At 47.7% G+C, this 21979-nt stretch overlaps 1 protein-coding gene across 6 annotated transcripts in view; it reads left to right on the top strand.

The window, feature by feature from the left end:
* Positions 1-21979, top strand: part of LOC116986506 (chromodomain-helicase-DNA-binding protein 6-like) — a 162372-nt gene that overhangs the window by 44575 nt on the left and 95818 nt on the right. For 4 of the 6 annotated variants that reach the window (XM_033042112.1, XM_033042114.1, XM_033042113.1 and 1 more), the window contains exon 1: positions 17604-17768. The exons of 1 other annotated variant lie outside the window; for it this stretch is intronic. In XM_033042112.1, coding sequence (XP_032898003.1) covers positions 17709-17768 — 60 coding nt within the window. In that variant the 5' untranslated portion in view covers positions 17604-17708. Of the gene's footprint in view, positions 1-17603; positions 17769-21979 lie in introns of those variants that run through there. One more of the 6 variants, XM_033042110.1, reaches the window with a different exon arrangement.

The raw sequence follows: 21979 nt of genomic DNA, 5'->3' as shown, positions 1-21979 counted from the left end.
AAATGTGTTGGTGCTTTTAATAAAGGTGCAAGTAAATGCACAAGGGGAAGAGATACATAGACAATAGGTGCAGGAGTAGGCCATTCGGCCCTTCAAGCCAGCACCGCCATTCAATGATTCAATGTGATCATGGCTGTACCCCGTTCCTGTCTCCCCCCCCCCCCCCCCCATACCCCTCGACTCCGCCAGCCCTAAGAGCTCTATCTAGCTCTCTTTTGAATGCATCCAGAGAATTCCACAAATTCACAACTCTCTGGGTGAGTTGCCACGATTAAATGGCAAAGCAGGCTTTATGGGCAGAATGGCTGAATTCCGCCCTATAATTTATGATCAGTCTCGAAGGATCTCAACGCAAAACGTTGCCTATCTATGTCCCCCAGAGATGCTGCCTTTGGCTTGCTGAGTTACTCAGACAAGGGGAATCAAGAGGATGGAATAGGATGAAATGAGGAGGGGAGGAGTTAACGGCCCATTGGAGAGAATAAGTTGCTTCTGGGCTATAAACTGCAGGTGGTAACTAACTTTCTCCCATGGATAGGGTTTGGCAACAGTAGATCTGACATAGATTTAAATGTTTTCCCTAAATGTGAATAACTTTTAAGGACAGTTTAGCTGAAGGAAATGTGGGTGAGAGTATAAGGAAGGGCTTGACAATTTATTTCTTCAGCTCCCTACAGATGGCTTTTGTAAACGCATGTTCTGCACGTAATGCTCTCTGGTTTGAGCTTCCGATGTTGTGATGTTTTGGAGCATTCTTCCTTGAATGCTTGTCAAGCCAGAATTATTGTTGTTTTTCCTTCATATTAAAGTGACTTCTCATTGTTGACATATTGCATTTAACTACAACTGTCTAGACCCAGTGATTATTCCAGCTGTTCGATTCTTTTATGAAAAATACTTGTTTTGAACACTAAAATGCAACTATTTGTTCTTTGCCGATTATTTTGAGATGCCCCTCAAAAATCACACAGCAAACCCAGAGCTCATCGGCCCTTTGTACTCAGTTAGTCCATCCCGCACACCCACTACCATCTATCTACACATAACTAAAACTCTGAACTTGTTATCTTCCGGTTTGGCGGTCTTTCTATTAGCGCAAAAACGGTTTGCGATAGTGCTACGATTTTTCACTAGTTCACTCGCCGTTCTCTTGTGCTGCGAGTCCACCAAGATTCGTTCCAATCGTTTGAATGTCATAAAAGTTAGCGAGGTTTAAAAATCTTCAAAACCGTGCCTGTCCAGATCGATCTCTTCTCCTGCCACTCGGCTCTGCGCGGATTAGTCTCTTTCCCTGTCACTCCCCGGGACGGTCCGCTCCTTCCTGCGCCATCGCGGCAGTGGTTTCCAACCGGACTTTCGGAGGGACCCCAAGCACCCCCACCCCACCCCAAGCAGCCCACCCAACCCTAAGCAGCTCCGCCCTGCCACAAACAGCCCCGCCCCAAGCAGCTCTGCCCCAAGTAGCCTCGTCCCCATGGTGAAGGAGTGATGCCACCGCCCGAGGAGCAGCGGCCGCGCTATACCTGGTGGGGTGGGTGGTGCCGTGGGCCGAGCCCGGGGACCGGGCCTGGTCTGTGGAACCAAGGACAAGCCTGGGTCCGGGGTCAGGGACGAGCCCGGAGATGAAGTCGGGGCCTGGACTGGAGCCCAGGAGGCAGCTGAGCTGAGGGCTGTAGTCAGGCCCAAGCCCGGGGCCTGGGTCAAGGTGTACCAGCACCTCAGAGGCCGCCTGGCCACTGCCATCCAGCAGCACAGCCTCCGCTTCCTGCTCTGCGGGCAGCTCCGGCTCGGCCGCCTGCACCCTCACCCTCACCCTGCTCCTGGCACAGCGAGCCCGGCTCCGTCGAGGCTCACGTCCCCAAGTGCTTCGGCCGCCCTGGCGCTGCTGTACGACCTGGGTGGGTGCTGGGAATGGGAGCGAAGGGAGGACGATGCGGGAAATGGGGAGGAGGGAGATGTGCTAGTAGATGGAGAGGGGGGGCAGCGCTGAGCTCCGCTGTCTACCCGCTGGCGAAGGATACCGCAGGTCCCGCGTTCCAGCGGCTCCTGCCCGCGGGCGCCGACACCGGGAGCGGCCCTAACACACCGCCCCGTTACACGGAGAGAGGGGGCGCCGCAGCCCGGCCCACAGCTTGGGTGGGGGGGCGAGAGAGGCGGAGGGAGAGGAGAGAGAAGAATGAGGGAGGGAGGGGGAGAGAGGGATGAGGGAGGGAGGGGGAGAGAGGGATGTGGAGGGAGAGGGAGGGAGTGAGGAATGGAGGGGGGGAGGGAGGGAGGGAGGGAGTGGGGTAAAGGGGTGGTAGAGTGCAGGGCGGTAGGAAAGAGGGTAGAAGGGGTCCGGTGGGATAAGGCAAGGTGGGATAGAGGGGGGAAGTAGAGGGAGAGGGGGACAGGGAGGGGTGGATTTGATGGAAGGGGGAACGGGTGAGTGGTGGAATATTGCGTTGGGGAACGGGTTGCTTTGGGGAGCACATCTCCCTCCTCCCCATTTCCCGCATCGTCCTCCCTTCGCTCCCATTCCCAGGCCTCCCATGTGACAGGGACCCAACGGGTCCTACTTAGTCTAGTAACACTATCGATCCCACTTCTCACTCTTGCCCTTATAAAGACAGGCACATACATATACACAGAGATGACAAACACGTATATATACTTTGAAATGACAGATACACATCCGCAGTTCCTTGTTTCTACATTTCTCCAGAGATGCTGTCTGATGTGCCGCTTTACTCCAGCAGTTTGTGTTTTCTTTTGCAGTTGTGTGTTCCTTATTTGTACACATAGAGCATGTTTTACAAACTCAATTTCCCAAACTACTAAAGGGCCTGTCCCACTTTCACGACCTCCTCGCAGCATGGTCGTCACGAGGTCGTAGGTAGGTTGTGATGCTAGTCGTAGGTACTCGTGGCATCAAGTAAGTCGGGCGTTTTTCTAGCCTGATGAAAAATGTCCACGAGTAGAAAAGGTTGTGAATTATGTCGTGAAAGTGGGACAGCCCCTTAAACAGTCCATGAAGTAACATTGTGTTGGAAGGAACTGCAGATGCTGGTTTAAACCTAAGATAGTCTCAAAATGTTGGAGTAACTCAGTGGGACAGGCAGTATCTCTGGAGAGAAGGAATAGGTGACGTTTCGGGTCGAGACCCTTTTTCAGAGGTAACTTTGACACTGGTCAAAATGTAACTAGCTTGTTGACCACTACAATGTGATCGTCTATTGCAGACACTGGTTATCAGGCAGCACTTCCCAGCAACTGTTACAATATGTAAATAATTTCACCAGAACTAATCCATTCTACATCCTGTTACAGCCTTGATCCAAACATGTGGCAAAAAAGCTGTATTCTAGAGGTGGTGAGAGGAACTGGATTTGCTATCAAGCAGAATTTATTGTCATCTGCACAAGTTGCAATTAAAATCTTGCTTGCAGTAATATCACAGACATGTAGATTCGGACAACACAGAAAAACATAAATTATACATGAAGAAAGACACAAAATGCTGGAGTAACTCGGCGTGACAGGCAAGATCTCTGGGGAGAAGGAATGGGTGACGTTATGGGTCGAGACGTCTTCAGAAGACCCGTCTGTAGAAGGGTCTCGACCCGAAACGTCACCCATTCCTTCTCTCCAATGCTGAGTTACACCAGCATTTTGTGTCTTCCTTCTGCAGCATCTGCAGTTCCTTCCTATGAATTATGCATGCACTATACCTAAATTATACAGGACAGTGAAAAGAACAAGACTGCAAAAAAATCAAGACATTTGTACAAAACACAACTACAAAACAAGTAATACAAAAAGTGGTCTGTCGTGTTCTGTTGCTGAGGTAGGATTAGGGTTGTGCAGGTTGGTTCAAGAATTTCATGGTTGCAGGAAAGTAGCTGTTCCAGAACCTGTTGATGGAACCTCAGTCTGGTGTACTTCCTCTGGGAGCATGGCCTGGATGGGGGGGGGGGATATTTGAAGGTAATGCTGCCACCTTGCCTTAACTGAGCGGAGCATCAGAGTTCTATTCACTGAACCTGTTGAAAGTGGCTAGATTGTGCAATAGGCTGGAGTGTCCTAGTTCAATCAAAATGGACAAAGTGTTCTCATATGAATTTATCTTTATCTCTTTATTCTTAATGAGGCATCACTGCTATCCAACCTGAAATTAAATCAGTGTTCCTTCAGTGTGGCACAATGCTGGAAGTCCTGGCCACATTGCCTCATTTGAGCACCTTTGCCACAGGACAAGTCCTGGCCACTGATTTTTTTAAAAGTATTTAGATTCAACACCAGATTATTATTACATTGGGTGTGTTGTTAGGTATTTGGATTTGTTTGGTGTTGCTTGTTCCTCATGGCTGTCCTGGCACAATTGAGCAAATATTGGGAGTGACGAACATTTGAGAAGTGTTTAAAATTATGAACAATTTTAATGGAGAAAATAAGCAGATTCCAGTGACAGATGGTTAGTAAGTAAAGGACAAATTTAAGGTCATTCGCAAAAGAACCAGTGTGGAAACGTAGAGTAGAAAAAGGGCAGGATTAGAGTGATCCAGGATGATTATTCCCAAATGTTACTGCATTTCCTGAGTGCATGCCATGAATTTTTGCTCTGGGCTCAGGAATGCCATTGTAGGATATCCAGTGGAAGGTTGCTCCTCCTCCATCTCTTGTCAAAGATTCGGGAATAAAAAGATGCATTGTTTTTGTTTAACTAAGCAACATTAATCTTGCGTTAGAGGTTCCATGACGTGCTTCTGTGAACTCTGCACAAGAATTGTTTCCTAGTGACTGCCAGTGTGCCGTCCTCTCCCACAAAGACATTACCACCTAAGGCTTCAATATAGATTTGCAAGATCTCGCCCAAAGATCCACTCTATGATCTTTGATCTCGCCCCATGTGTATAGCTTAAGAACTGCAGCGTCATTTAGTTACTTGAACTTGTGTTGTACAATCACTGAGTACTACCTTTGGGTTCAGATTCTGGATCAGAGCTTGAATTCACAACTGGAGGCAAGAGAGTGGAGCGAGGGCTAATGAAGCATCAGAACTCCAGCTTATTTAGCCTATCGCTGAGCAAATGTCAGAACATATTGGCCACCATGTTTTATTTTGGGGACTGCTTTACCCCTCGGTTTGAGGCTTGGAGTTCATTCACACGAGGTGCTCAGGCAGACAAATTAAATTACATTTATTACTGGTGGGTTTTATGGGGATAATTAATGACCCAAAATCCTTGAACAGAATAATAATAAAGGACGGTAGACAAAAATGCTGGAGAAACTCAGCGGGTGCAGCAGCATCTATGGAGCAAAGGAAATGGGCAACGTTTTGGGCCAAAACCCTTCTTCAGACTGATGTGGGGGGGGGGGGAATGGAGAAAAGAAAGGAAAAAGGAAGAGGAGGAGCCCGAGGGCTGAGGGAGAGTTGCGAAGGGGAGGAGACAGCAAAGGCTACCAGAAATTGGTGAATTCAATGTTTATGCCACTAGGAGGCAGACTGCCCAAGCAGAATATGAGGTGCTGCTCCTCCAATTTCCGGTGGACCTCACTCAGGCCATGGAGGAGGCCCAGGACAGAAAGGTCGGAATCGGAATGGGAGGGGGAGTTGAAGTGCTGAGCCGCCGGGTGATCAGGTTGGTTAATGTGGACCGAGCAGAGGTGTTCAGCGAAACGATCGGCAAGCCTACGCTTGGTCTCAGCGATGTAGATCAGCTGACATCTAGAGCAGCGGATGCAATAGATGAGGTTGGAGGAGATGCAGGTGAACCTCTGTCGCACCTGGAACGACTGCTTGGGTCCTAGAATGGAGTTGAGGGGGGAGGTAAAGCGACAGGTGTAGCACCTCTTGCGGTTGCAAGGAAAAGTGCCCGGGGAGGGGGTGGTGCGGGATGGAAGGGAAGAATTGACCAGGGAGTTACGGAGGGAGCGGGAAGCAGACAGGGGGGGAGATGGGAAGATGTGGCGAGTGCTGGGGTCACGTTGGAGGTGGCGGAAATGACGGAGGATTATTTGTTGTATGTGACGGCTAGTGGGGTGAAAGGTGAGGACTAAGGGGACTCTGTCCTTGTTACGAGTGGGGAGATGGGGAGAGAGAGCAGTGTTACGGGGAATGGAAGAGACCCTGGTGAGAGCCTCATCTATAGGGATCGCAGGTGATAGACTTCTGACAGACATCCACTATAAACCCACTGACTCCCATGGCTATCTAGAACCCCACCACTCGCAACATCTTTTCTTTGTCCTCTGTCTTGGAATCCATACTACAATGTTGCACATGAATCAGAATACCTGCTTTGGAATCATTATTTTGGGAATTAAAGATAACCGGTAACTGAGTCATGAAGGTTAATTGATTAGATTGTGACTGACTGTATCCTAACACCATTAATTTGCCTTGCAAATATAGTGCTTATAGTCCTGGATCAAGACACATTCTCGAATGACCTAGTTTTACCTTGAAGTTGTAGTCAAGTTTCCATTTTCTGAATCTGCCTTGCCAGTTTCAATGGTCTGTGAATGTAGAGTTGTACAGCATGGAAACAGGCCCTTCAGCCCAACACGTTCTCTGGTTTGTCCTTGCTATCATAATAAATACATAAGTATGCTTATAAATACATAACACTAGCAACCCTCCAGTCTTCTGCTACCTTACTGTTGCAAACCATGATACAAATATTTCTGCCAGGGCCACAGCAATTTCATGCCCACCTTCCCACAATACAGTAGGATGCATTTAGACAGACCCTGGGGATATATCCACCTATTGAACTTTAGGACTGCGGTGGCATCTCTTTTGTAGTATAGATTTTGTACAATATTGTGGGAAGGTGGGGAAGAAATTGCTGTGGCGAGTTCTACTGCTGGTTCGATAAACAGAAAGAAGTTAGATAGGAGCATCGCAAGGCTGCGTTCTCTTCCCTCTCCTTTACTCTCTCTACACCAACGACTGCACCTCCATAGACACCTCTGTCAAGCTTCTCAAGTTTGCGGACGACACGACCCTGATTGGACTGATCCAGGATGGGGAGGAATCTGCCTCCAGACAGGAAGTGTCACAGCTGACGTCCTGGTGCCATCGCAACAACCTGGAGCTCAACGCTCTTAAGACGGTGGAATTGATTGTAGACTTTAGGAGAGCTCCCCCCACTCACCATCAACAATACCACAGTTACATGTGTGGAGTCATTTAAGTTCCTTGGAACCATCATTTCCAGGGACCTTAAATGGGTGGCCATCAACTCCACAGTCAAAAAGGCCCAACAGAGGATGTACTTCCTGCGGCAGCTGAGAGAATACAATCTGCCACAGGCAATGATGGTCCAGTTTTATACTGCCATCATAGAGTCTGCCCGCACCTTCTCCATCATGGTCTGGTTTGGCTCAGCCACCAAGCGCGGCTACAGCGCATCGTTCGATCAGCCGAGAAGATTGTTGGCTGCAACCTTCCCCCCAATAGACGAACTGTACACTGCAAAGGCCAGGAAACGAGCGGGTAAGATCATCTCTGACCCCTCTAACCCTGGCCACAAACTCTTTGAAGCACTTCCCTCTGGAAGGCGACTGCAGACTGTCAAAGCCACCATAGCCAGACATAAAAACAGCTTATTTTCACGAGCAGTATGGTTTTAACTATTTAGAGCTAGTAGAGCTGCTGCCTCACAGCAACAGTAAGCTATGGGTGCTATCTGTGTGTGGAATTTGCACGTTCTCCCCGTGGCAGCGTGGCCTTTCTCCGTGTGCTCCAGTTTCCTCCCACATCCTAAGGACATGTGGGTTTGTCGGTTAATTGTCCGAGTGTGTAGGGAGTGGATGCGAAAGTGGGATAACAGAACTGGTATGTATCATGTCTTGATTTGTGAATATGTTTAGTTTGTGACTTTATTTGAAGCAGAAATAATATGTGAATGCTTCATTGAGCATAATTCCGACTGGTAACTACGCACTTCGTCCGAGCACATTATCGCACGCGTCATGCAAGTCATCTTAAATGACCACCTAAATTGTCATTTGGCAACCTAAAAAACTGCCAAGGTTGCCCGGCTGGAAACAGGGGGAAAAAGTTAAGCGAGTGCCCTGTAATGATGTTCCAAACAGTTGATTTTGGTAAGCCTAAGGTTTGCTTGATGTCTCTAACAATTTTATTCTTGTTTCTCACTCTCATAATGGCTTCTTTGAATTTCATTGGTATAACTTTGGTCCTCATGTTGATAAACAGCACTAAAAGTTTACAAAGGTTATGGAAAGACTGGAGGAAAGACTAGGTGCTGAGAGCTCTCTTATACCTGCATTAAGGAGGCAATTAAACACATCTGAGCAATTACAAACGCCTGTGAAGCCATGTGTCCCAAACATTATGGTGCCCTGAAATGGGGGGGGACTATGTATAAACACATCTGTAATTTCTACATGGTGAAAGCAAAATGTACAGGTCTTTGTCCCAAACATTATGGAGGGCACTGTATAAGACATTGGTGAGCTGCACTTGGTGTAATGTGCACAGTTTGGCTTACTCTGCTTTAGGAAGGATGTCATTAATCTGGAAAGTGTGTAAAGAGGATGTTGCCAGGACCCAAGGGACTGAGGTATAGGGAGTGGTTTTGCAGACTAGGATATTAATTCTTTGAAACCGAGGGCTGACTGTAGAACTGTATAAAGACATGGGAGGTGTTAGATGGGTTGAATGTCCACAGTCCTTTTCCAAGGTTTAGGGAATCAATAACTAGAGGGCCTAGCATGAAGGTGAGAGGGCAAAGGTTTGAAAGGGACCTCTTCACACAATACAGTGGGTATATTAAATAAACTGGTAGTGGTAGTTGAGCCCGATACAATAACCAGACACAATACATTTAAAATACATTTGGACAGCTGCGTGGTTAGGAAAGGTTTAGAGGGATATGAGACTAGCTTAGATGATATTTTAGTCATCATGCACAAGTTGGGTTGAAGGGCCTGTTTCCATGCTGTATCACTATGATTCTATTAACTTTCAGAGTTCACTATTGTTACCTAATATGTGATGCCGTGGACCTAGCCCCTGGAATTCTGCTGTGTACTTCGTTGGAGTCTAAAAACAGTTTTTCAGTACTGCACAACACTGATTCCTGTCATTCAGACAGTTTTCCATCTGTGCTGTTTCAGTGCCTTTTATTCCATTAATCCTTCAATCTTGATGACGTTTATTATGAAACACCTTGTTAGGTAATGTTTGGGTCCAAATATACTAGATCAACTATCTTTCCCTCATTGATGCTTTTTATTATTCCATCAAAAAACATGATGAAATTCATTAAACGTGCTTAAGTAATCCATGCTGGGGTTTTTTCTAAACAAATTAATTTGCCTATGTGAGTGCTGGGTTGTTGTTCTACTTTTTTCTCCTTGTCGATTCTTTTGGAGCATTGATTGTCCTAGAATATAGTAAAACCGGAATAATCTGCTACCTGACTACTCAAAAACATGGAAGGTTCAGTCTCTAACTCGCCTGCTGATGTTTCCCTTGCTCCCTTGACACTCATCAGGTTCACAGGAAAATGTATCATGATTTGTGCAACATATGAAAAAGGTGAATTAAAAGTGGGTTTTAATGGAAATAGTATCCAATGGTCTGGAAAATCTGCTAGTCCAACACCAACAAATTGCTAAAGGTGTGGATTATTGGAATGGTAATGTGTTGAATTCCCAATCAGGCCCCTTCCCTGCACCGGTCACGGTGGCACAGTGGTAGAGTTGCTGCCTTACAGCGAATGCAGTGCCGGAGACCTGGGTTCCATCCCGGCTACGGGTTCTGTCTGTATGGAGTTTGTACATTCTCCCCGTAACCTGTGTGGGTTTTCTCCAAGATCTTCGGTTTCCTCCCACACTCCAAAGACGTACAGGTTTGTAGGTTAATTGGCTTGATAAATGTTAAAATTGTCCCTAGTGGGTGTAGGATGGTGTTCATTTGCGGGGATCGCTGGTCGGCGCCGTCCCAATGGGCCGAAGGGCCTGTTTCTGCGCTGTATTTCTAAACTAAGAATCTAAACTAAACCATGTCACTGTTTAAGCTGTTAATTCAAGACCACATTGCTATTTGTGCCATCAATTCATCCATCTTGGCACAAATGCTGCATATATTCTGAAAAAGCCCCCTGAACCTTAACGTTTTGTAAACAGCCTCCACTCCAGTTTGAATTTCTGCTGCACAATTTTGCTTACACATTCTGCGCTTCCTGTAACTCTTTTATTTTCATTAACTCTTCACTAGCTCATTTCTTAATTCATTAACCTCCCCCTCACTTGTTGAGCATTTGGCTACAAACTGACACTTGTGCATCTCTAGAATGTTGGCTTTGGTTGGGGTGATGGGCATGGAACCAAGTGAATTTGTCCTAACCAGCTGATTGATTATCTTTGTCTCGAAGAATTATGTAATTGTGAAGACAGTTAGTTTGGTTTGGTGTGCGGGAAATTGTGTCTCACAAATTTTGATTGGGATTTTTTATCTGAGAACAGAAAAATGTCTGTGGTTTTGCTTGTTCATGTTGTTCTTGATACTTTCTGCATATTGCTGCAGGAGTCCTATTATTGGAGGGGTCTGACTAAAACCAATTAAGATGATGGATGGGCTGTTTGATGTTTGAAGGAACTATTGCAGTGATCGTGATGACTGATCTCCAACAACCAAAGTCAGTAGATTTTGTGTTGAGTGTGACTCCAGTCATCGGAGAATCTTCTTTCAACACCAGTGTCTTTCTGCAAGGATGCTGAAATTGCTCAGCAGGTCAGGCAGAATCTGTAAGAGAAACAGAGTTAACGTTTTAGGTCACGGACCTTATTGTTGGAACTGGAAGAGAGAGAAAATAAGTTGGTATGTAGCCAAGTTGTGGAGGGAATGAAAAGAACAAGGAAATATTTATGACAGAATGAAGCCAGAATTGTCAAGGGGATTAGTTGCAGGATATGCACAGCAGGTCAACTATGCTATTGGAGAGAGGGAACACTGAACCAATATCACCTGGGTTGGATACAGACAGAGAAAGCTAATTACTTGACGTTGTAGAATTTGATGTTGAGTCCAGATGGCTGGAAAGTTCCTCAAGCGTGCATTGGACTTTGTTATAACAGTGCCAGAGGCCACAGACAAATGGGTCGGAGTGGGATGTATCAGACTGGATAAGGTCATTCAAATATGATACTGGTTCAGTGTTTCCTCACTTCGTTAGAACAGCCTAATCTGCTGGGCTTATTCAACAATTTTTACATTCACATGTCTGTGTTCATTCTCTAACTAGTGAGCACCCAACAAAGGCTTTTCACTGTACCTGTGACAATACAGGTGACAATAAACTAAACTGTAACTGTCCTCATCACAGATTTCACGAATAGAGGACCTGCTCTCTTGAACTGCTCTCATTACTCATCATTTACAGTTTATCACAGGGCAACTCCAGCCTCACTCTTTAGAGATATTCCTTTTGCTTTATCCAACCATTCCCAAACCTCCCTGCAACTTATTTTTGTTTCATCTTTTTCTAACGAAAGATCTTAAGATACTGCCTGAACTGCTAATTTATACTTCCCAATGCAGTGATGAAGTTAATAACCAGATATTTTGCTTAGGCAGCTTACAACCCAGCGCTATGAATATTGCTTTCTCTGACTTCAAGTAATCCTTGCTTTTCTTCTCTCTCCGTCCCTTCCCCAGCCTAGTTCTGTGACTCGTTTCACTGTCCTCCTGATTAATTTTACCGTTTGTACCCCTCGTTGTCAGCTTTCCCTCAGCTAACAATAAACCATTCTACATGTCCTTAATCATTGTCTGCTTTATCTGTCGTTTTCACACCTTACATTCTCTGTGCCTTTCCATATCCCCAATTTCCCTCACCCCTGACTCAGTCCGAAACGTCACCCATTCCTTCTCTCCAGACAGGCTGCCTATCCCGCTGAGTTACTCCAGCATTTTGTGTCTAACTCTAATTAACCAAATAAACCACCCTTAGTGGTATTGTTATGGGATAAATATTGATCCAGGACACTGACAATGAAATCTTTTGCATCCACCTAACTGGGAGACTTGGTTTATTGTCTCATCTGAAATGCAGCACCTCTGACTGCAGCCCTGTCTCAGTTCTACACACACCTGACATCACCCACTTTAGTGGTGTCATACATAACAAAGGTAGTTATCAAACATTACAGCAGGTTCTAGATCAGTTTGGCAAATGGTCTGAGAAATGGTTAATAGTGTTTAATGCAGATAAATGTCAGGTGTTGCATTTTTGGGGGTCAAACCAAAGCAGAACCTTCACGGTGAATTGCAGGGCAATGGGGAGTAGAGCAGAGGGATCTACAATTGCAGGTACTTAGTTCCTTGAAAGTGGGGTTGCAGGTAGATGGAGTGATCAAGAAGGCTGTCAGCACGCTGGCCTTCAGTCAGAATATTGAGTATAGAAGGTACACAAAAATGCTGGAGAAACTCAGCGGGTGCAGCAGCATCTATGGAGCGAAGGAAATAGGCGACGTTTCGGGCCGAAACCCTTCTTCAGACTGATGGGGGGTGGGTGGGAGAAGGAAGGAAAAAGGGAGGAGGAGGAGCCCGAGGGTGGGGGGATGGGAGGAGACAGCTCGAGGGTTAAAGAAGGGGAGGAGACAGCAAGGGCTAGCAAAACTGGGAGAATTAATAATAATAATAATGGATGGGATTTATATAGCGCCTTTCTAATACTCAAGGCGCTTTACATCGCATTATTCATTCACTCCTCAGTCACACTCGGTGGTGGTAAGCTACTTCTGTAGCCACAGCTGCCCTGGGGCAGACTGGCGGAAGCGTGGCTGCCAATCTGCGCCTACGGCCCCTCCGACCACCACCAATCACTCACACACATTCACACACATTCACACACAGGCAAAGGTGGGTGAAGTGTCTTGCCCAAGGATACAACGACAGTATGCACTCCAAGCGGGATTCGAACCGGCTACCTTCCGGTTGCCAGCCGAACACTTAGCCCATTGTGCCATCTGTCGTTCATGTCATCCAACGTTCATGCCATCCGGACGCAAGCAACCCAGGCGGAATATTAGGTCTTTACTCTCTGGAGCGCAGAAGGTTAAGGGGGGACTTGATAGAGGTCTTTAAAATGATGAGAGGGATAGACAGAGTTGATGTGGACAAGCTTTTCCCTTTGAGAATAGGGAAGATTCAAATAAGAGGACATGACTTTAGAATTAAGGGACAGAAGTTTAGGGGTAACATGAGGGGGAACTTCTTTACTCAGAGAGTGGTAGCGGTGTGGAATGAGCTTCCAGTGGAAGTGGTGGCGGCAGGTTCGTTGGTATAATTTAAAAATAAATTGGATAGGCATATGGATGAGAAGGGAATGGAGGGTTATGGTATGAGTGCAGGCAGGTGGGACTAAGGGAAAAACAGTTGTTCGGCATGGACTTGTAGGGCCGAGATGGCCTGTTTCCGTGCTGTAATTGTTATATGGTTATATGGAATATGAGGTGCTGTCCCTCCAATTTCCGGTGTTGCTCACTCTGGCAATGGAGGAGACCCAGGACAGAGAGGTCGGATTGGGAATGGGAGGGGGAGTTGAAGTGCTGAGCCACCGGGAGTTCAGGTAGGTTATTGCGGACTGAGCGGAGGTGTTCGGCGAAACGATCGCCCAACCTCCGCTTAGTCTCCCCGATGTAAATCAGCTGACATCTAGAGCAGCGGATGCAGTAGATGAGGTTGGAGGAGATACAGGTGAACCTTTGTCGCACCTGGAACGACTGCTTGGGTCCTTGAATGGAGTCGAGGGGGGAGGTGAAGGGACAGGTGTTGCATTTCTTGCGGTTGCAATGGAAAGTGCCCGGGGAGGGGGTGGTACGGGAGGGAAGGGAAGAATTGACAAGGGAGTTGCGGAGGGAGCGGTCTTTGCGGAAGGCAGACATAGGGGGAGATGGGAAGATGTGGCGACTGGTGGGGTCACGTTGGAGATGGCGGAGGATTATTTGTTGTATTTGCCGGCTGGTGGGGTGAAAGGTGAGGACTAGGGGGACTCTGCCCTTGTTGCAAGTGCGGGGATGGGGAGAGAGAGCAGTGTTGCGGGGTATGGACCCTGGTGCGAGCCTCATCTATGGTGGCGGAGGGGAATCCCCGTTCCCTGAAGAACGAGGACATTTCCGATGCCCTGGTGTGGAACGTCTCATCCTGGGAGCAGATGCGGCGTAGGCGGAGGAATTGGGAGTAGGGGATGGAGTCTTTACAGGGGGCAGGGTTGGAAGACGTGTAGTCCAGATAGCCATGTGAGTCAGTTGGTTTGTAGTGTATGTCGGTCAGAAGTGTGTCCCCTACGATGGAGATGGTGAGGTCAAGGAATGGTAGGGAAGTGTCGGAAATGGTCCAGGTGTATTGGAGTGCCGGATGGAAGTTGGTGGTGAAGTGGATGAAGTCAGTCAGTAGTGTGTGGGTGCAGGAGGTGGCCCCAAAGCAGTCGTCAATGTAACGGAGGTAGAGGTCGAGGATGGGGGCCCTGGTATGTATTGAACAAGGATTGTTCAACGTACCCGACAAAGAGGTAGGCGTAGCTGGGGCCCATGCGTGTGCCCATAGCTACGCCTTGTGTTTGGAGGAAATGGGAGGAGTCAAATGTAAAGTTGTTGAGGATGAGGACCAACTCCGCTAGGTGGAGGAGGGTGTCAGTGGCTGGGTATAGGTTGCTCCTCTGGTCGAGGAAGAACTGGAGGGCTTTGAGGCCATCCTGGTGGGGGATGGAGGTGTACAGTGACTGGACATCCATGGTGAAGATGAGGGGGTGAGGGCCTAGAGAGTGGAATGCGCGGAGGCGGCGGAGAGTGTCTGAGGTGTCTAGAACATAGGTGGGAAGGGATTTGACCAAGGGGGATAGTATGGAGTCAAGGTATGTGGAGATGAGTTCGGTGGGGCACGAACACGCAGAGACAATGGGTCTGCCGGGAGAGCCGGGTTTGTGGATTTTGGGGAGAAGGTAAAAACGGGCCGTGCGGGGCTGGGGAACGATGAGGTTGGAAGCTTGGTCGGGCAGGGCGTGAGAATTGATGAAGTTGGTGATGGTGCTAGATATGGTGGCCTGGTGCTCGTCAGTGGGGTCATGGTCCAAGGGTAAGTAGGAGGAGGTGTCCGAGAGTTGGCGCGTGGCCTCAGCTTTGTAGAGATCGACGCGCCAGACTACCACGGCACCTCCCTTGTCGGCTGGTTTGATAACCCAATCTGGGTTTTTGCGGAGTGATTCAATGGCAGTGCGTTCAGGGGGGGGAGAGATTGGAGTGAGACAGGGGAGTGGAGAAGTTGAGGCGGTTGACGTCGTGGCAGCAGTTCTGGGTAAAGAGTTCCAGAGCCGGGACATTACGAGAGGGGTTCCACGAGGAGGGGGTGCGTCGGAGACGGGAAAAAGGGTCATCATTGGGGGGCGAGGACTCCTTCCCATGGAAGTGCGCTGTGAGGCGGAGGCAACGGTAGAAGCGCTCCAAGTCATGGTGGGCGCGGAACTCATTGAGATGGGGACGGAGGGGGACAAAGGTAAGACCTCTGCTGAGGACAGACCGTTCGGTCGGTGTGGGAGAGGGGGAGGTCGGGGGGGGGGATGGTGAACACCCGGCAGGGATGGGAGTTGGGGCCAGAGGAAGGCAGGTGGGTGGACTGGGGACAGGGCGATGTGTAGGGGGGGGTTGTGGGTGTTGGAGGGGTGGTGGGTGGTCAGGGGGTGGGGGGGTGAGAGGGCTGTAATGTGGGTGGGGAAGAGCGGGGGTGACATAGGGAGAGTCAGTGGAACAGCCACTGAGGTTAGCAAGGCTGGGCAGACGGGCACTAGGACCCAGTGGAGTTAAACCCAGGAGAGTGGCTCTCTTTTGAGTATAGAAGTTGAATTGTTGTGTTACAGTTGTACAAGACATTGGCATGGACACATCTGGAGTATTGTGTTCAGTTTTGGTAACACTGCTATAGGAAAAATGTTAAACTGGAAAAAGTACAGAGAATATTTACAAGGATGTTACCAGGACTTGGGGGCCTGAGTTAGAGGGAGAGGTTGGGCAGGCTAGGACTTTATCCCTTGGAGTACAGGAGGATGAATGGTGATCTTATAAAGGTACAAGAAGGAACTGCAGATGCTGGAGAATCGAAGATAGACAAAATTGCTGGAGAAACTCAGCGGGTGCTCCGTAGATGCTGCCGCACCCACTGAGTTTCTCCAGCAATTTTGTCTATCTTATAAAGGTATATGAGACCACGAGGGGAATAGGTAGGGTGAATGCACAGAATCTTTTACTCGGGTTAGGTGAAATCAAGAACCAGAGAACATAAGCTTAATGTGAGAGGGGAAAGAATCCAAAAGAACCTGAGGGACGACTGTTTCACAAGTGGATATATGGAATGAAGTGCCAGTGGGAGATGTTGAAGCAGGTACTATAACAACATTGAAAAGCCATTTGGACGGGTACATGGGATATGTACCTCTATGTACCCGTCCATGTAGCCATGATCACATTGAATGGCGGTGCTGGCTCGAAGGGCCAAATGACCTACTCCTGCACCTATAGTCTATTGTTATGGACCAAACATGGGCAGGTGGGACTAGTGTAGATGGAACATCTTGGTTGGCATGTGCAACTTGGGCTGAACGGCCTGATTCCATGCTGTATAAAGGGCCTGTCCCACCAGCATGCGATTGCATGCGTCTAGAGCGATCAAACGTGGTCGCTTGAGGCGTCATCGCGCAACGCCACGCGCTAGGCGTAGGCCGTCAAGACGCTGCGTACGCCCGTCGAGACGCTGCGTACGGCCTCAATGCGGCTGCGGGCCAACAGGCTGTTGTCGCGCGGGATTTTCGGACAGTGCAAGATTTTTGGAGCCCCGCACAACTCCATACGCGTCCGCCGATCGAAGTGGGACCGGCCCCGCGAGGCCGTACGCCTCAAGCGACCGCGTTTGGTCGTGCTAGACGCAGCATGCAGGTGGGACAGGCCCTTAACTGTGTGACTAAGTGAGAGTGTTTGGAGTGTGACTGAAGCCCACACCCTGAGTTGACTGGATCTTACTGAGTGAGTGCTCCTGTCAGTGACCTCAGCTTACGGTGCATCCACATTTTCGGTAACTTGGTCCTCCACCCCTCCCCCAAATCGTGTTGATACTCATTTCTGTTTCAGTGATTGAAGAATTTATTTGTGATGTAGCTTCTTGATTTACTGGTGGAAATTTGAATATGTATAAGCAAATATTTGATGCTAGCTTTGTGCACCCTCCCCCGCACACTCAGTAATAATGGTGTTCGAGCTGCCCTGGAATTCCTTCTCGCAGTCTCAACCCAGGATGAACTCGTCCCGATGTGGGCTCCATTTAAGCAAGATATTTCATTTGTAACAAGAATACTCTGTAGAGTGTCTTTGGAGAAAAGGTGCTGAAAGATGTGTTTTTTGAGGGAGATGGGTGGGCAGATTGAAGCCTGTTTATGTTGAACGGGAAGATATTGATTTTAAGTGCTGGGTCCTGCATTGATTCTTGTCCCCTACTGTGCATGCAACGTAATGCTGCAGTATATCAGGAGGAGGGGAAGAAAAGCAATTTGTGCAGTGATGTAGAGAGAGAGAGAGAGAGAGAGAGAGAGAGAGAGAGAGAGAGCGTGAGCGTGAGTGAGCGAAAGCATCAAGTGTTGACTGTGATGCAGACGTCTGGCTTTTCCCCGCTGAACTGGAGACAATCTGACTAAGGATGGTTGGAAATGGCCTGCTTTTTAATGGGGGTCGACACTGCTCTAGCTTACCCCGGTGAGGTTAGTTATGAGCAATCCTGTTTGAATTGCAGCGGTGACCGATGTGTTCTTTTGTGTGTGCGCAAACGGGAGTGTGTGTGTGTGTGTGTGTGTGTGTGTGTGTGTGTGTGTGTGTGTGTGTGTGTGTGTGTGTGTGTGTGTGTGTGTGTGTGTGTGTGTGTGTGTGTGTGTGTGTGTGTGTGTGTGTGTGAGAGAGAGAGAAGCAAAGCTTAGCAGCCTCATTCGGAGCGTGAGGCCCTCTGGGCGTTCTAAACAAAAACAAGTGCAGGGCTCTTTGCGAGATCTCCTCTCTAGAGCCTCGTTCGACCGATTGCCTGAAAGATTCCTTTCTAAATAAGGCAACACAGGGCTGTTCTTTCAAAAGTTGGAATGATTTTCTGGGTTTTTGCCTGGTGTGGAGACAGTGACCCAACGAACAAGAGTGATCCTTTTCAGGATTTCCTGACTTTATTTATAAGACACTTGTCCAGCCTCTGCCTGTGCTGTTGGTTTAATCTGTGCTTGAAATGATGTGTATATAATCTGGGTCAACACTGCTCTGGATATGCTGCTCAGAAATGCTATGTGTTCATATATTTTTTAACGTAGGCCTCGACCCTGTTTATGTATAAACAATATGCTTTGGATAGACTAATTTGCTGTGAAGCTGGGAGAGTGAGATTTGATAATTTATACGGTTCAGTTGTCCAGGATTTGAATGGTCTCTTTTGCCTTGAGCCACAAGTACAGATATCTACAATTGATGCCTGCTGTGCAAACAATCCATTGACCCAACAACGTTAGTACTGGATTTTTATATGTGCTGAAGTGTTGCTTCCTCCTTCAAAGCATACTGTAATCTTACCCCCTGTAGTTCTCTGTATTCTCCTGCTTCTACCTCCCAGATATCAGGGCTCTTCCGTTTCTGCCCTCTTCATCTCCCCATTTCTCCAGCTTGTATTGGGCGATGGGCCTTGTCCTGTGGAATTTCTCCTTTAACTCTTTATTTCTTCCTGTAAGAAGCTCTTTACAGCTAAAGATTATTTACCCTAATATCTCCACCTTTGATTTAGTGTCTTGTATTGCAGCAAATATAACAATAAATATGCATTTTGCTACACTTCACATTACGAGAGGTGGTCCAAAATATATGCTTAAGGGACTATTCAGTGTAGTTTATTGTCATGTGTACTGAGGTACAGTGAAAAGCTCTTGTTGCCCAGAGTGGAGATCTTGTTCAAATTTGCTTTCTACTATGTTACTACATTTAAATGACCAGGCTGTACAATTGGAATGGAGAATGGAAGGTTGAGCTATATTGCAGGATAGTGAGGAATACAAAATGTGTCGGCAGAAACTGCAGATGCTGGTTTAAACTGAAGATAGACACAAAAAGCTGGAGTAACTCATCGGGTCAGGCAGCATCTCTGGAGAGAAGGAATGGGTGATGTTTCCAGTCAAGATCCTTCTTCAGACTGAGAGTCGGGAAAGGGAAACGAGAAATGTTGACAGTGATATACAGAGATATAGAACAAATGAATGAAGGATATGCAAAAAAGTAACCACGTTAAATGAGGCCATTGTTAGCTGTGGGCCAGGTGAAAACGTGTTACAGACAATGAAACTCACCAGGACGACAGTGAAACTAGTACAACGACTAGGGTGGGGGAGGGACGGAGAGAGAGGGGCTGCAAGGATTACTTGAAGTTACTTGAGGAATCAATATTCATACTGCTAGGTTGTACCAATTTGGCCTCACTCTCACAATGGAGGAGGCCCAGGACAGAAAGGTCAGTTTGGGAATGGGAAAGGAAGTAAAAGTGTTTGGTAATTAGGAGATCAGGTAGGCCTAGGCGGACTGAGCCAAGGTGTTCAGCAAAATAATCGCCCGGTTTATGTTTGGTCTCACAAGATGTATAAGAGTCCACACCTGGAACAACGGACACAGTAGATAAGGTTAAAGGAAATGCAAGTGAACCTCTGCCTAACCTGAATGAACTGTCGGGGTCCCTGGACAGAGTTGAGGGAGGAAGAGGACAGGTTGAAATTGTTTAGCAAAACAGAAAGTGCTGGAGAAACTCAATGTGTCAGGCAGCATCTGTGGAGGGAAATGGACGTACGACGTTTGGGTAAGGTCCCTTCTTCAGACCGATGGAGTAGAGGAGAAAGCTGGAACAGAGAGGTGGGGCTGGTGCCAAGCCTGGCAGATGCTAAAGATAGAGGTGAGGGAGGGGTGATGGGACAGGTGGGTGGGGTAAGTGACAGAAGTTAGAGGTAAAAAGAAGGCAAAAAGGTGTCAGTCCGAGAAAGAAAAGGAGTGAAATGTAAAGCCGGTGGAAGGGAAGGGGTTGAGAGGAAAATATGGCAGAGGAGCATATGGATGGAAGAGGGGAAAGGAGCAGGTGGGAGAAATGTGTGTGCACCAGGTGAGGGATGGGAAAAAGGGGGGAATTGGAAAATTCAATGTTCATCCTGTTGGGTTGTAAGCTACACAAGTGAAATATGAGGTTCTGTTCCTCCCGTTTGTGTCTGGCTGCACACTTGTAATGGCTATTCAAGTTCCAGCTTGTAACTTGCCCAGGACGGAAAGGTCGATATGGGGAATTTAAATGGTCAGCAACCAGGTGTTCCAGCACGTGTTTGGTGAAATAGTTGCCAAGTCGAAGTTGAACCTGTCCCCTTCCTCCCTCAAACTCCCGAAGTTTAATCTTGGAGCACCACATGAGGCAGGCGCAGCCACGATGGATTTGGAAACCTTCAGGGTGGAGGTCTGAAACTGGAGAGTTTTTGTAGTTTTTTTTAATTTTCAATTTATTGTAGAATTGTATAATTTACGTTTCCTTGTGCTGTCTGAAAGCCCTGTCCCACTGTACGAGTTCATTCAAGTGATCTCCCGAGTTTAAAAAAAAATCAAACTCGTGGTAAGCACGTAGAATGAAAGTAGCGGGTATGTCGGAGCTCGGGGACATCTCTTAGCGGCTCGTAACGCTAACGGCAGGTACTCGGGAAATGCGGTAAGCTCGGGAAGACTCGTGAAAACTTTTCGATATGTTGTAAAATGTCCGCGAGAGCCCCGAGTACTTACGAGCGGCCATTACCGTAAATCTCTGAGTTCGAATCAGGGCAAACTCGGGGAGAACTCTTGAATGAACTCGTACAGTGGGACAGGACTTTTAGTCTATGTGCCTGCAATGCTGCTGCAAGCAAGACATGAAGTGTCCCTTTACTACACTGTACAGTGAAGATGGCAATAAACTTGACTTGGCTAGATTTGGAGTTCAGGAGAAACTTCATTACCTCGATAATGATGAAAGTGTGCAACTATTTGTGATGAGATTAGTGAAGAGCATGGGTGCATTTGGGGAACGTCATGAGACCAGAAAGATGTGATGTGCAGGAAGGGGGTGAGTGGATGAACATGTGGGCATAAACTCCAGCTTGGATTAGATGGATGACATATCTAAATGACTGTGTTGGTTGTAGCTAGCATTGGTTACTTTAGACTAGAGATACAGCACAGAAACAGGCCCCCTGGCCCACAGAGTCCGCACCAACCATCACCAATACACCAAAACTCAATAATCAAGTTTGCTGATGACACTGTGGTGGTGGGTCTGATCTCAGACAACGATGAGAAGGCCTACCGGGAGGAGGTGGCTGATCTGGCACTCTGGTGTCAGGACAACAGCCTCCTCTTGAACATCAAAAAAACTAAGGAGCTGATCGTGGACTTTAGGAGGGCACATCATCCGAGGACGTACACACCATTGAGGATAAATGGGGATACTGTGGATAGGGTGAGCTGTTTTAAATACCTGGGAGTCCACATCTCTGAAGATATGAAATGGACATCACACGCCGCAGCACTCGTGAGTAAGGCAAGGCAGCGCCTTTACCACCTCAGGCAATTGAGGAAATTCAAGTGTCTCCGAGGATCCTCCAGTGCTTCTACTCAGCGGCTGTGGAAAGCATCTTGTCTGGAAATATTACAATCTGGTTTGGGAATTGCTCTGCCCAGGACAAGAAGGCTCTGCAGAGAGTAGTGCCTTCGGCTGAACACACTATGGGAACTTCACTCACCCCTCTGCAGGAACTATACATCAGGAGGTGCAACTCCAGAGCCAATAAGATCATGGGAGACCCCTTCCACCCCTGCAACGGACTGTTCCAGCTGCTACGGTCAGGCAAACGCCTCCGTTGCCATGCTGTGAGAACAGAGAGGTTGAGAAGGAGTTTCTTCC

This window comes from Amblyraja radiata, chromosome 23, assembly GCF_010909765.2.
Source record: "Amblyraja radiata isolate CabotCenter1 chromosome 23, sAmbRad1.1.pri, whole genome shotgun sequence".
Lineage (NCBI taxonomy): Eukaryota > Metazoa > Chordata > Chondrichthyes > Rajiformes > Rajidae > Amblyraja > Amblyraja radiata.
Note: the sequence above shows the minus strand (reverse complement) of the source record. Positions and strands in the feature narration are given on the sequence as shown.